This window comes from Tamandua tetradactyla, chromosome 3 (assembly GCF_023851605.1).
Source record: "Tamandua tetradactyla isolate mTamTet1 chromosome 3, mTamTet1.pri, whole genome shotgun sequence".
Lineage (NCBI taxonomy): Eukaryota > Metazoa > Chordata > Mammalia > Pilosa > Myrmecophagidae > Tamandua > Tamandua tetradactyla.
The window spans coordinates 17296161-17309479 of NC_135329.1; the positions used below are offsets into that span (position 1 = coordinate 17296161).

Below are 13319 nucleotides of genomic sequence, written 5' to 3' on the forward strand. Positions count from 1 at the left end.
CACCTTTTTCTCAAGTGCTCATGGATCATTCTCAAAGATAGACCATATGCTGGGTCACAAAGCAAGTCTTAAAAAATTTAAAATGATTGAAATCATACACAACACTTTCTCGGATCATAAAGGAATGAAGTTGGAAATCAATAATAGGTGGAGTGCCAGAAAATTCACAAATATGTGGAGGCTCAACAACACTCTTAAACAACGAGTGGGTCAAAGAAGAAATTGCAAGAGAAATTAGTAAATACCTCGAGGCGAATGAAAACGAAAACACAACATATCAAAACCTATGGGACACAGCAAAGGCAGTGCTAAGAGAGAAATTTATTGCCCTAAATGCCTATATCAGAAAAGAAGAAAAGGCAAAAATTCAGGAATTAACTGTCCACTTGGAAGAACTGGAGAAAGAACAGCAAACTAATCCCAAAGCAAGCAAAAGGAAAGAAATAACAAAGATTAGAGCAGAAATAAATGAAATTGAAAACTTGAAAACAATAGAGAAAATCAATAAGACCAGAAGTTGGTTCTATGAGAAAATCAATAAGATTGATCGGCCCTTAGCAAGATTGACAAAAAGAAGAAGAGAGAGGATGCAAATAAATAAGATCAGAAATGGAAGAGGAGACATAACCACTGACCTCACAGAAATAAAGGAGGTAATAACAGGATACTATGAACAACTTTATGCTAATAAAAACAACAATTTAGATGAAATGGATGGGTTCCTGGAAAGACATGAACAACCAACTTTGACTCAAGAAGAAATAGATGACCTCAACAAACAAACCACAAGTAAAGAAATTGAATCAGTCATTCAAAAGCTTCCTAAAAAGAAAAGTCCAGGACCAGATGGCTTCACATGTGAATTCTATCAAACATTCCAGAAAGAATTAGTACCAACTCTCCTCAAACTCTTCAAAAAAATCGAAGTGGAGGGAAAGCTACCTAATTCATTCTATGAAGCCAACATCACCCTCATACCAAAACCAGGCAAAGATATTACAGAAAAAGAAAACTACAGACCAATCTCTCTAATGAATATAGATGCAAAAATCCTCAACAAAATTCTAGCAAATCGAATCCAACAACACATTAAAAGAATTATACATCATGACCAAGTAGGATTCATCCCAGGTATGCAAGGATGGTTCAACATAAGAAAATCAATTAATGTAATACACCATATCAACAAATCAAAGCAGAAAAATCACATGATCATCTCAATTGATGCAGAGAAGGCATTTGACAAGATTCAACATCCTTTCCTGTTGAAAACACTTCAAAAGATAGGAATACAAGGGAACTTCCTTAAAATGATAGAGGGAATATATGAAAAACCCACAGCTAATATCATCCTCAATGGGGAAAAATTGAAAACTTTCCCCCTAAGATCAGGAACAAGACAAGGATGTCCATTATCACCACTATTATTCAACATCGTGTTGGAGGTTCTAGCCAGAGCAATTAGACAAGAAAAAGAAATACAAGGCATCAAAATTGGAAAGGAAGAAGTAAAACTATCACTGTTTGCAGACAATATGATACTATACGTCGAAAACCTGGAAAAATCCACAACAAAACTACTAGAGCTAATAAATGAGTACAACAAAGTAGCAGGTTACAAGATCAACATTCAAAAATCTGTAGCATTTCTCTACAGTAGTAATGAACAAGCTGAGGGGGAAATCAAGAAATGAATCCCATTTACAATTGCAACTAAAAGAATAAAATACCTAGGAATAAATTTAACTAAAGAGACAAAAAACCTATATAAAGCAAACTACAAAAAACTGTTAAAAGAAATCACAGATGACTTAAATAGATGGAAGGGCATACCGTGTTCATGGATTGGAAGACTAAATACAGTTAAGATGTCAATCCTACCTAAATTGATTTACAGATTCAATGCAATACCAGTCAAAATCCCAACAACTTATTTTTCAGAAATAGAAAAACCAATAAGCAAATTTATCTGGAAGGGCAGGGTGCCCCGAATTGCTAAAAGTATCTTGAGGAAAAAAAACGAAGCTGGAGGTCTCACGCTGCCGGACTTTAAGGCATATTATGAAGCCACAGTGGTCAAAACAGCATGATATTGGCATAAAGATAGATATGTCGACCAATGGAATCGAATAGAGTGCTCAGATATAGACCCTCTCACCTATGGGCATTTGATCTTTGATAAGGCAGTCAAGCCAACTCACCTGGGACAGAACAGTCTCTTCAATAAATGGTGCCTAGAGAACTGGATATCCATATGCAAAAGAATGAAAGAAGACCCGTATCTCACACCCTATACAAAAGTTAACTCAAAATGGATCAAAGATCTAAACATTAGGTCTAAGACCATAAAACAGTTAGAGGAAAATGTAGGGAGATATCTTATGAATCTTACAATTGGAGGCGGTTTTATGGACCTTAAACCTAAAGCAAGAGCACTGAAGAAAGAAAGAAAGAAATGGGAGCTCCTCAAAATTAAACACTTTTGTGCATCAAAGAACTTCATCAAGAAAGTAGAAAGACAGCCTACACAATGGGAGACAATATTTGGAAACGACATATCAGATAAAGGTCTAGTATCCAGAATTTATGAAGAGATTGTCCAACTCAACAACAAAAAGACAGCCAACCCAATTACAAAATGGGAAAAAGACTTGAACAGACACCTCTCAGAAGAGGAAATACAAATGGCCAAAAGGCACATGAAGAGATGCTCAATGTCCCTGGCCATTAGAGAAATGCAAATCAAAACCACAAGGAGATATCATCTCACACCCACCAGACTGGCCATTATCAACAAAACAGAAAATGACAAGTGCTGGAGAGGATGTGGAGAAAGAGGCACACTTATCCACTGTTGGTGGGAATGTCAAATGGTGCAACCACTGTGGAAGGCAGTTTGGCGGTTCCTCAAAAAGCTGAATATAGAATTGCCATACGACCCAGCAATACCATTGCTAGGTATCTACTCAAAGGACTTAAGGGCAAGAACACAAACGGACATTTGCACACCAACGTTTATAGCAGCGTTATTTACAATTGCAAAGAGATGGAAACAGCCAAAATGTCCATCAACAGACGAGTGGCTAAACAAACTGTGGTATATACATACGATGGAATATTATGCAGCTTTAAGACAGGATAAACTTATGAAGCATGTAATAACATGGATGGACCTAGAGAACATTATGATGAGTGAGTCTAGCCAAAACCTAAAGGACAAATACTGTATGGTCCCACTGATGTGAACGTACATTCGAGAATAAACTTGGAATATGTCATTGGTAACAGAGTCCAGCAGGAGTTAGAAACAGGGTAAGACAATGGGTAATTGGAGCTGAAGGGATACAGACTGTGCAACAGGACTAGATACAAAAACTCAAAAATGGACAGCACAATAATACCTAATTGTAAAGTAATCATGTTAAAACACTGAATGAAGCTGCATCTGAGCTATAGGGTTTTTTTTGTTTGTCTGTTTGTTTGTTTGCGTCTTTTTTTTTCTTTTTCCTTTTCTTTTTTTTACTATTATTTTTTTTCTCTATATTAACATTGTATATCTTTTTCTGTTGTTTTGCTAGTTCTTTTCCTAAATCGATGCAAATGTACTAAGAAATGATGATCATGCATCTATGTGATGATGTTAAGAATTACTGATTGCATATGTAGAATGGAATGATTTCTAAATGTTGTGTTAATTTCTTTTTTTTCTTTAATTAATAAACACACACACACACACACACACAAAAGATAAAATAAAGGAAATGCTTTGCTTGGTATATTGTGAAGCTATATTATTCTGACCAGTTTGAGAGTCTGATGGAGGGGTCAAGTGAAGGATAAAGTCCTGGGTACTGTGGCCAAGAAGCCCATCCAACTCCTGGGCTGACCCCATCACCTCCAGACGGCGTGGGCCTGAGAAGGGTATTCAGGACTAACTCCTGCTGCTGCTCCCTGTTTCCACTTTAAATTCAACGTCACTCATCCAAGTGCCATTGCGACAGAGCAGATGGCCTGGAACCCAGATCTTAGGACACATGACATCTAGGAAGGAACCTTAAGCCCAGTTACCGCTCGAAGCAGGGGAGTGAGGTGTTCCTGCCTTGTGCCCACTATTCCAGCCTTGTCCTGCCTTGTCCCACTATTCCAGGTGTTCCTGCCTTGTCCTCCGCCCACTGCCACATTCCACCAACCTGTCCTGAATTCCACACCTCACTCTTGGCTAATCCTCAACTAATCCCAACTAAGAAAAAAATTAGTTTCCTGCATCTGCATGGTTTAAGATCCTATTATAAAGGCTGAAGTATATGCAATCAAGAGATCAGAAATCCTTTAAGAACCAAGGAATAATCTCTTAACATAGAACTTCAGGCATGTGGCGGATGGGTGGTGAAGGTTTTCGAGGACTAGTGGGCTTGGCTGGTGACTTCGAATCACCCCGATGGACAAACGCCAGTCCCAGCCCACTTAGAAAAGCAAATACAGGTGCACCCCTCCTCTCCCCACCCCTGCCCGGGAGAATAGGTTGCCAGTGCGGGGGAGGAAAAGACTAAAGTCAAAAAGCACCTCCTTCCGGGTTGCTAATGTGTTTTCTGGGGAGCTGGAATCTGGTCCATTGTTTGCAAATCATCATCACCCTTGATCAATAGCTGGGCCATCAGGGAATGAGAGGGATGGACCAAAGCCAGTTTCTTTTCAGCTTTTATAGGCACTAGTTTTCTGAAGGAAATTGAAACCAGGTGCTCTTTCTTACAAATTATTGCCCCACAATCCACCTTTGGAAAGCTTTTCCCGACCGATATAGCTAGGGGAGGGTCAAAAGGTTTCCATTGCCTTCTCTGCATTTGAGTAGTAACAAAATTGGTGCCTGCAGCTTTCTCAGGAAGGAATATGCTTCCTGGCCCTCGGGTTGGTGAGAAGGGGTGGAGGCTGTTTGACTGTTTTGTTTTTACTAATGCATCCACAAGCATGTTTTCTCTTCAGGCAGAGCCCTCCGTCATCATCCCGGTGCTGCCTTCCACCTCGTGTTAATAGATTTTAGCAGCTGGCTAGTGGGTAAAAACAGGATCATGTCTTCCCTGGATGCACTTTCCTTCCCCTTCTGGTGCTTGACAGTAAATTCAGGAGATAAATTGGCCTCTACTTAGATGGCAAGCCACTGAGGGGGGTGGGGTGGTCAAAAGTGAGAGGGAGGTGAGGGGAGAAAATTCAGTTTCTTACTAGGTCTCTAATTGGCTGTCACTGCCTGTTGGAAAATGATAGCAAATTCCAGCTGCAGTGGAGACTAGGCAAGTCAGTGAAGGCAGGATGCCGAGCCAGCTGGGCCTTAGGGGACCGCCTACTTCTGCAAAGGGCCTACTTGGAGGTTTATTTTCCAGATAAGGGACCTAGCATAATCTTATTTTCACAATTTGGGCAAGTGAGGGAGAAGCAAGAGTTTGGTTTCCTTCGTTCACTGAATTTTCATTTGACAAACCTATTTTTTAAGCCCTACGATCAAGACCTTACTGGATGCTGGGGAAAATCGGAAGTGACTCACAATGAGTCAGGCAGGGATGCTGCCCTCCTCCCGCCTCCAGGGTGCAATCCGGTAGAGAGATGACACCTATGTAAATAAGCATAAAGACGGCAAAAAACCAAGGAGGGCCCTAAGGGAGGTTCCAATGAAGGGCAATGAGAGTTCCAAGGAAGCAGAAATTATCTTAAAAATCCCAAGAGCAGAGAATCTACAATTCCTATACACTAGAGATTGATTTACAATCACAGGTTTATGACCGAGCGATGAGTGGCAATCAATTGTGCGGTGAGCAATTTATTATTCATTCATTAAAGCAAGCAATATCTGAGTACCTCCTATGTGCCAGGCACTGTGCTGAGTGCCAAGAATACAACAGCCAACTAGACAAGCACACATCCCACCCTGTGGAGCTCTCGAATATAATATAAAACATTTCCAAGCATGCCCTGTTGAAAGAACTGACAGCAGTTCAATGTTTCCAGAACAATTACTGTGAGAAGGCTGTATAGGAAACAGGGCAGGAAAAATGGTCACGGCCAGGGCAGGAGGTACCACAATAAGGAGTCTGGACTCTATCCTGAGAGCACTGAGAAGCCATTGAAGAGTTCAAGTAGAGAGTGGCACAGTAGGATTTACCTTTCTAAAACATCACTTTGGTTGTATGCGAAGAATGGATCAAAGAGAGCAAGAACACCTGTAGGAAGGTCATTTCTACTTTTCAAAACTTAGAGCAAATTCAAGGTCAGCCTCTGTTGCGACTCTGTTCTCTCATGCTTACACCCTGAGGTGCTTTCTTCACAGCTAGTGCTCTAGAAACAGTCTACCGTATCCATGCCAAGGTCCAAAGAAAACATCGAAGGATCACAAGCAGCTGTGATTATAAATTATTGGACTGCATAGGAACTGTGATTTTTTAGTGGCTTCTATTTCCTTTTTCATTTTATCCACGATTGTTTTTAAAGTGAAGAGGATCTGCGGTACTATGTATGTTCTTATTAACTTGAAGAATGTAGGGAAGAAGGGAATGATCAATACCCTGATATGGCCATGGAAGTCATGCATGACAACCTCAACAACCAGCCCTGTGGGTGCCAGGGAATAAAAAGGTTGAGAACCATTGCACTAATGGCCAATGATAACAGCATTTGCCATACTATATCAGAGAGTTCTAGTTGGTAGAAGATTCCTAGGAGTTTCATTTTAAAGGCATTTTAACCCATAATGAAGTCTCATGTATGGTATACCATTTGTTTGCTCGAACCATCTAATACTTACCATCTCACTTAGGATAAAAGTTACATCCCTGTAAAGGTCTACAAGACTCTATATGTTCTGCACCCCTCCTCCCTGCCCACCCCAGTCACTCCCTCCTGCTACCTCTCTGACCTCACCTTCCACTGCTCCTCCCTCCTCACTCTGCTCCAGCCACAGTGACTGCCCAATTACTCCTGCAGCACAGCCAGGCACATGCCTGCCTCAGGACCTTTACAATTGCTCTTTCCTCTGCATGGGGCACTCTGTCTCCAGATTCCCACCTGGCTCTCTCCCTCACCTCCTTCAATTCTATGTTCCATGGTACTTCATGAGGCTTTCTCTGAATACCTTATTAAAATTGCAGAATTCTTCATAGTTCTTACCCCCAAGTCTGCTTCCCCCACCCCAGATAGCAGTTCTCACCTTTGAGATTATGGTGTGATTTACTCATTTATTTTGTTTTACCTCCCACTGGAATGTAAAGCTCCATGAGGGCAGGGATTTTTGTCTGTTTTGATCACTCCTGTATTCCCAATGCCTACAAAAGGATTTGACACATAGCAGGCACTTAAAAAATATTTGTTAAATATTGTTGAACAGACCTTGAGAACAAATGTTCTCAGTTACTTTTCCTTTAGAAAACATTCCATTATTTTTCTTTTGCTTTTTTGGCAAAAGCAAGCAAGCAACAATTAAAAGCCTGTCTTTCTAAATCCGTTAAATTAATCTCAAAGTAAGTGAGCTGATTTTGCAAGGGGGGTAAGGTGAGGGGAGAGCCTGGATTTAAAAATAATTTATACCTGAGCCATAAAGGTCAGCTGGATTTATTTGGTCCTGGTTACAACCACAACCCTCAAGGCTGTTCGTTTCTTTTTCTAAATATTTTCATACCTATTACCTCACTTGAGCCCCACAGAAGACCCAGTTCCCTGGTAAGGAAATGGAGACAGAAAAAAATGTCCCAAGGCTGTTATTTGACTCCTGAAAACGATCGAGCTAGTTGCAAACATTTTGTTCACCAGCCATTCTTTGTTCTTGCAAAATGTCGAGCTCATATTTGTGTCTGGAGACAGATCATACATTCCAGGAAACACTCACAGTCATTTCCTCTGCCTTCCAAGGTCCATCTGAGCAGGAGTCCTGCACTCCCTGTGAACCTCCAGCCCAGGAGCTGGCAAGCTAAAGGAAAAGACTCAGGTGGATTCTGACTCCTGCTGGAGGTAAGATTAGACTACAGTGGAAGTCCCCGGTTTCCTCGACAGACCCTCTTCCCAGAAAACTCAATCAATCAATTCAGGCAGGAAAACAAATTGGGAAGATACCAAACCAATCAAAAAACCACCAACTTAATTTTGTTTCCCCTGCAGCCTGTGAAGTGGAAACGTAGATGCTCTCCTTGATGATTAAACTATGGTCCCTTTCCCTCATTACCCTCTGAGACTGTGGCCTGGGATCCAGCTGAAGATCTTACCCTGGAAGCAAAATACTTTAAAAGCAGCACAGCCGGGCTCTGCAATAGGTCCTATCACCACAAGGAGAACTGGAGGTGGGCCGGGGAACCCTCTGTAACATCCATTACCATTATAAAAATACCATCATTTTTATATGACCTCCCAGAGCCACACTGACGTTTTTTCTCCTTCCTTCTTAGATGTTTCTCCTTCTAGTTGGTTAAAACTGAAATCCAAAGTTTAAAGAGACATTGTGACAACAAGGCAACTGGCTTTGGTGAGCTTTTGAGAAAATAAGCCAGACCCCTTCCAAATGAGGGTGACCCAGGTCCCCACCCACCCCCAGAAGAACAGCCCAACTCTCAGGGGTACTGGCCTGTAACGAAGGCAGCACACCTAAAATAACAACAACTACAAACCACTTCACTCAGGGATAAAACCACATCAAAGGGAAGCTCCTCCAATCTCAATAGACAGACTGAAGGAATGTAATCCAAAAATCATTCTGCCCAACCCCTAATGCAGGAAGAGAACATAATTCAGACACCCAGGTAGGTGGAACTCAATGAGACAGCAAATCTCTATCTGTGAAAAATATGAAGTGGATTAACCGACGCAAGCAGAGGCCCCGCGCCATGGTCAGGGGCAGAGCACAGGAGAGCTGATGTTATGCAGGGCATGGAGCCTGGCGAGGGGCTCATCCCTGGGTGAACACACGCAGGCACGCACATACACACTCATGCTCACATACCCAGGCCCACCGGCTCCACATCCCAACATCCTACCCGCTGGGTTCTCTGACCCCTCCTGGCTCCCAAATCCCCCACCCTCACCCCCACCCCCACCTGCCCCTCCGACCAGCTGCTCAGGTACTCACTTTGCAGAAGCCCATTAGCCAAGGCATGCCGGTCCCTGCGGGGCTCAGTGGGATCTGCTGTAGGAACAGCTGGGGCTGCCTGAGGCACGGCAGCTTCTTCCTGGGCCTAACACATCTGGGGCCTGGCGGCCTGCAGCCCACGGCCCTCAGAACCAACCCGGCTTATCTGCAGCAGAGACGCACTATCAGGGCTCATGGGGAGCTCAGCGCGCGGGCAGTGGGGAGGCGCCCGCCTGGGGCCCGCAGATTACAGTAACACCCTCGCCGGCTCCCGCCACCCAACGCAGGGCACAACCAGTAGGAACCCGGTCCAACTCACCATTGCTCCGCCCGCATAGACTCTCTCAAAAGGCCCCACGGCGGCGGGAGCAGCACCCCCGGGCTTGCTGCTGGGCAGGACTCAGCACCCAGGCCCCACGGCAGGTAGAGGGGGAAACTCCCTCGCCGCTGCCCCCCCCCCCCCCGCGCCTGGCTGCCGAGTTTGGGGTGCAGGAGTGCGAGGCAAAGCCCCCAGGTGAGGGCAGAGCCCATCCTATGGTCAGAGGGGCCTCCGGGGAGTAGCTTCTGCCCTGTCTCCCCAGCCCTGGGTGCGCGCGCCAGGCGGCTCGGGCCCTCTCATTTCCACCCGCCTTCACTGGGGGGCCTTGTGTCCCTTCGTTACCGACTTGCAGGGGTTCTGGGCAAATCTCAATAACCCCGGGGCTCCAAATAACAGTGTCCCTGGGAACCAGCGGCGTGTCACCGGCAAACAGCGGCTAGGGAGGGAAGGGGCGCCGAGGCCAGGGCTCTCGGGGGCTGCCCGGAGGTGGGCGCTGCCCCCGGCCAGCCGGGCCTGTCCCCCGGGGCCACGCTGTCGCGCGCATCAGCTCAGGAAGAGTGCCTTCGTGACATGCATGGCCCAGGGATGAGGTGGCATCTGCCCAGGGCGGCAGCACTGTGTCCTGGAATGGCAGCTGGTGACTGGCAGAGGGGATGGATGGCCCAAAGGAGCGGAAGCGTGATGCCGGGAGAATGGCCGTGTCCCCGGAGCCAGGAGCCCGCAGCGGCGGGCAGATTCGCCTCGCCTGCGTGGGGGCTGTGACATTTCCTTGGATTTTCATTTCTCGGGGGTGTCACTGCGCTGCGTGGGTGCTGGGCTCCGTCCACCCTCAAGGGGGGCGCCCCAGGCTCCTTCACATGACGCCCGGCCTCGCGCTCGCCTGAGGCCGGTCCAGGCCCCCACCCCCACCCCCCACCCCAAGGAGGCCGCCATCTGCTCCCGAGCTTTTCTGTGGAGCTAAACGGGCCCCGCTGCCAGGGCACAGCTGCAGCGAAAGACGCCACCCAGGGCTGCTCCGGGCCCTCGGTTTCCCACAGCAGCTGGGGAGCGCCCCAGTGGGGGCGGGACCCATCTCCAAGCAGGCAAGCACCTGATGTGGCTTGGGGAGGGCAAGGCGAGTGCAGGCCATATTGTGACTAAAAATAGCCACCACAATAATTAAAAGCATAAGTCTTTAGCCGCTGCCTTTTGAAGGACTGGACTCAAAACAATGACTTTTTTTTTTTTTGGCTTAGGGCTTTGAGGGGTGAAGAGGCCAGAAAGCTTAAGATATAAAAGAAGCACATCATGTTAAATATGATTTTAAACAACTCTACCACAGGACAAATGTTGTTCGGCAGCAAATATCAGGCTGGGCTAGTTCAAGACACCGGTTCTGCCCTGGGCCCTGCACAGGTGTAGGAGTTCTCTCTCAAGTCTTTGTTCTTGTCCTCTTGGAATAGTAGCAGGTTTATTACACGGTAAGTGCTCCATAAAAGTTTATCGACACCTTGGGATCTGAGATTCTACAAAAGTTTCATGCACTAAGATTACTTTCCAGAAACCTGCAACCTCCAGATGGTTCCTAGGCCAGATAAGTCCTGAAACCCAGAGGGGCCAGACTCTCCAACAACATCACTCAGTTCTGTCCCCCCATCCCATATTTACTGACACCCCTTTCCAACATGAAAACGTTAGAAAGGGAAGAGTTCAAATACCCCTAAAGACTGGGAGAAAGATCAAAGGAGGAGGAGCTGTAACAGAGAAGACAGGATTTAACAAATGAGTATGACTGCTGAATCATTATATTAGTATTTCTTTTGGTCTCTAGTGTCTTGGAGCAGCTAGAAGGAAAAACCTAAAATTATAAAACAGTAACCCAAACCAAACTCTGAAAGCTGTTCTATAACTCCTTGTTGCAATGTACTTTGAAATTTATGCTTTTTTGTATACGTTATATTTCATAATAAATATGTTAATAGATGGAAGGGCATACCGTGTTCATGGATTGGAAGACTAAATATAGTTAAGATGTCAATTCTACCTAAACTGATTTACAGATTCAATGCAATACCAATCCAAATCCCAACAACTTATTTTTCGGAAATAGAAAAACCAATAAGCAAATTTATCTGGAAGGGCAGGGTGCCCCGAATTGCTAAAAGTATCTTGAGGAAAAAAAACGAAGCTGGAGGTCTCACGCTGCCGGACTTTAAGGCATATTATGAAGCCACAGTGGTCAAAACAGCATGGTACTGGCATAAAGATAGATATATCAACCAATGGAATTGAATAGAGTGCTCAGATATAGACCCTCTCATCTATGGACATTTGATCTTTGATAAGGCAGTCAAGCCAACTCAACTGGGACAGAACAGTCTCTTCAATAAATGGTGCCTAGAGAACTGGATATTCATATGCAAAAGAATGAAAGAGGACCCGTATCTCACACCCTATACAAAAGTTAACTCAAAATGGATCAAAGATCTAAACATTAGGTCTAAGACCATAAAACAGTTAGAGGAAAATGTAGGGAGATATCTTATGAATCTTACAATTGGAGGCGGTTTTATGGACCTTAAACCTAAAGCAAGAGCACTGAAGAAAGAAAGAAAGAAATGGGAGCTCCTCAAAATTAAACACTTTTGTGCATCAAAGAACTTCATCAAGAAAGTAGAAAGACAGCCTACACAATGGGAGACAATATGTGGAAATGACATATCAGATAAAGGTCTAGTATCCAGAATTTATAAAGAGATTGTTCAACTCAACAACAAAAAGACAGCCAACCCAATTACAAAATGGGAAAAAGACTTGAACAGACACCTCTCAGAAGAGGAAATACAAATGGCCAAAAGGCACATGAAGAGATGCTCAATGTCCCTGGCCATTAGAGAAATGCAAATCAAAACCACAAGGAGATATCATCTCACACCCACCAGACTGGCCATTATCAACAAAACAGAAAATGACAAGTGCTGGAGAGGATGTGGAGAAAGAGGCACACTTATCCACTGTTGGTGGGAATGTCAAATGGTGCAACCACTGTGGAAGGCAGTTTGGCGGTTCCTCAAAAAGCTGAATATAGAATTGCCATACGACCCAGCAATACCATTGCTAGGTATCTACTCAAAGGACTTAAGGGCAAAGACACAAACGGACATTTGCACACCAACGTTTATAGCAGCATTATTTACAATTGCAAAGAGATGGAAACAGCCAAAATGTCCATCAACAGACGAGTGGCTAAACAAACTGTGGTATATACATACGATGGAATATTATGCAGCTTTAAGACAGAATAAACTTATGAAGCATGTAATAGCATGGATGGACCTAGAGAACATTATGCTGAGTGAGACTAGCCAAAAACTAAAGGACAAATACTGTATGGTCCCACTGATGTGGACCGACATTCGAGAATGAACTTGGAATATGTCATTGGTAACAGAGACCATCAGGAGTTAGAAATAGGGTAAGATAATGAGTAACTGGAGCTGAAGGGATACAGACTGTGCAACAGGTCTGGATACAAAAACTCAAAAATGGACAGCACAATACTACCTAATTGTAATGTAATTATGTTAAAACACTGAATGAAGCTGCATCTGAGCTATAGTTTTTTGTTTTTTTTTTGTATTTTGTATTTTTATTTTTTTCTCTATATTATCATTTTATTTCTTTTTCTGTTGTCTTGCTATTTCTTTTTCTAAATCGATGCAAATGTACTAAGAAATGATGATCATACATCTATGTGATGATATTAAGAATTACTGATTGCATATGCAGAATGGAATGATTTCTAAATGTTGTGTTAGTTAATTTTTTTTAATAAATAAATAAATAAATAAATATGTTTAAAGTAGGGAAAAAAAGTATGTGGAAAGAATCTGTGAGTGCAAGGAGCCATTTTCACCATCTGGA

At 43.8% G+C, this 13319-nt stretch overlaps 1 protein-coding gene across 1 annotated transcript in view; it reads right to left on the minus strand.

Moving 5' to 3' along the window:
• Positions 1–9267, minus strand: part of ANK1 (ankyrin 1) — a 129380-nt gene extending 120113 nt beyond the window's left edge. The window contains exon 1 of the mRNA XM_077152579.1: positions 9098–9267. Coding sequence (XP_077008694.1) covers positions 9098–9124 — 27 coding nt within the window. The 5' untranslated portion in view covers positions 9125–9267. The remainder of the gene's footprint in view (positions 1–9097) is intronic.
• Between the last annotated feature and the right edge of the window lie 4052 nt (positions 9268–13319).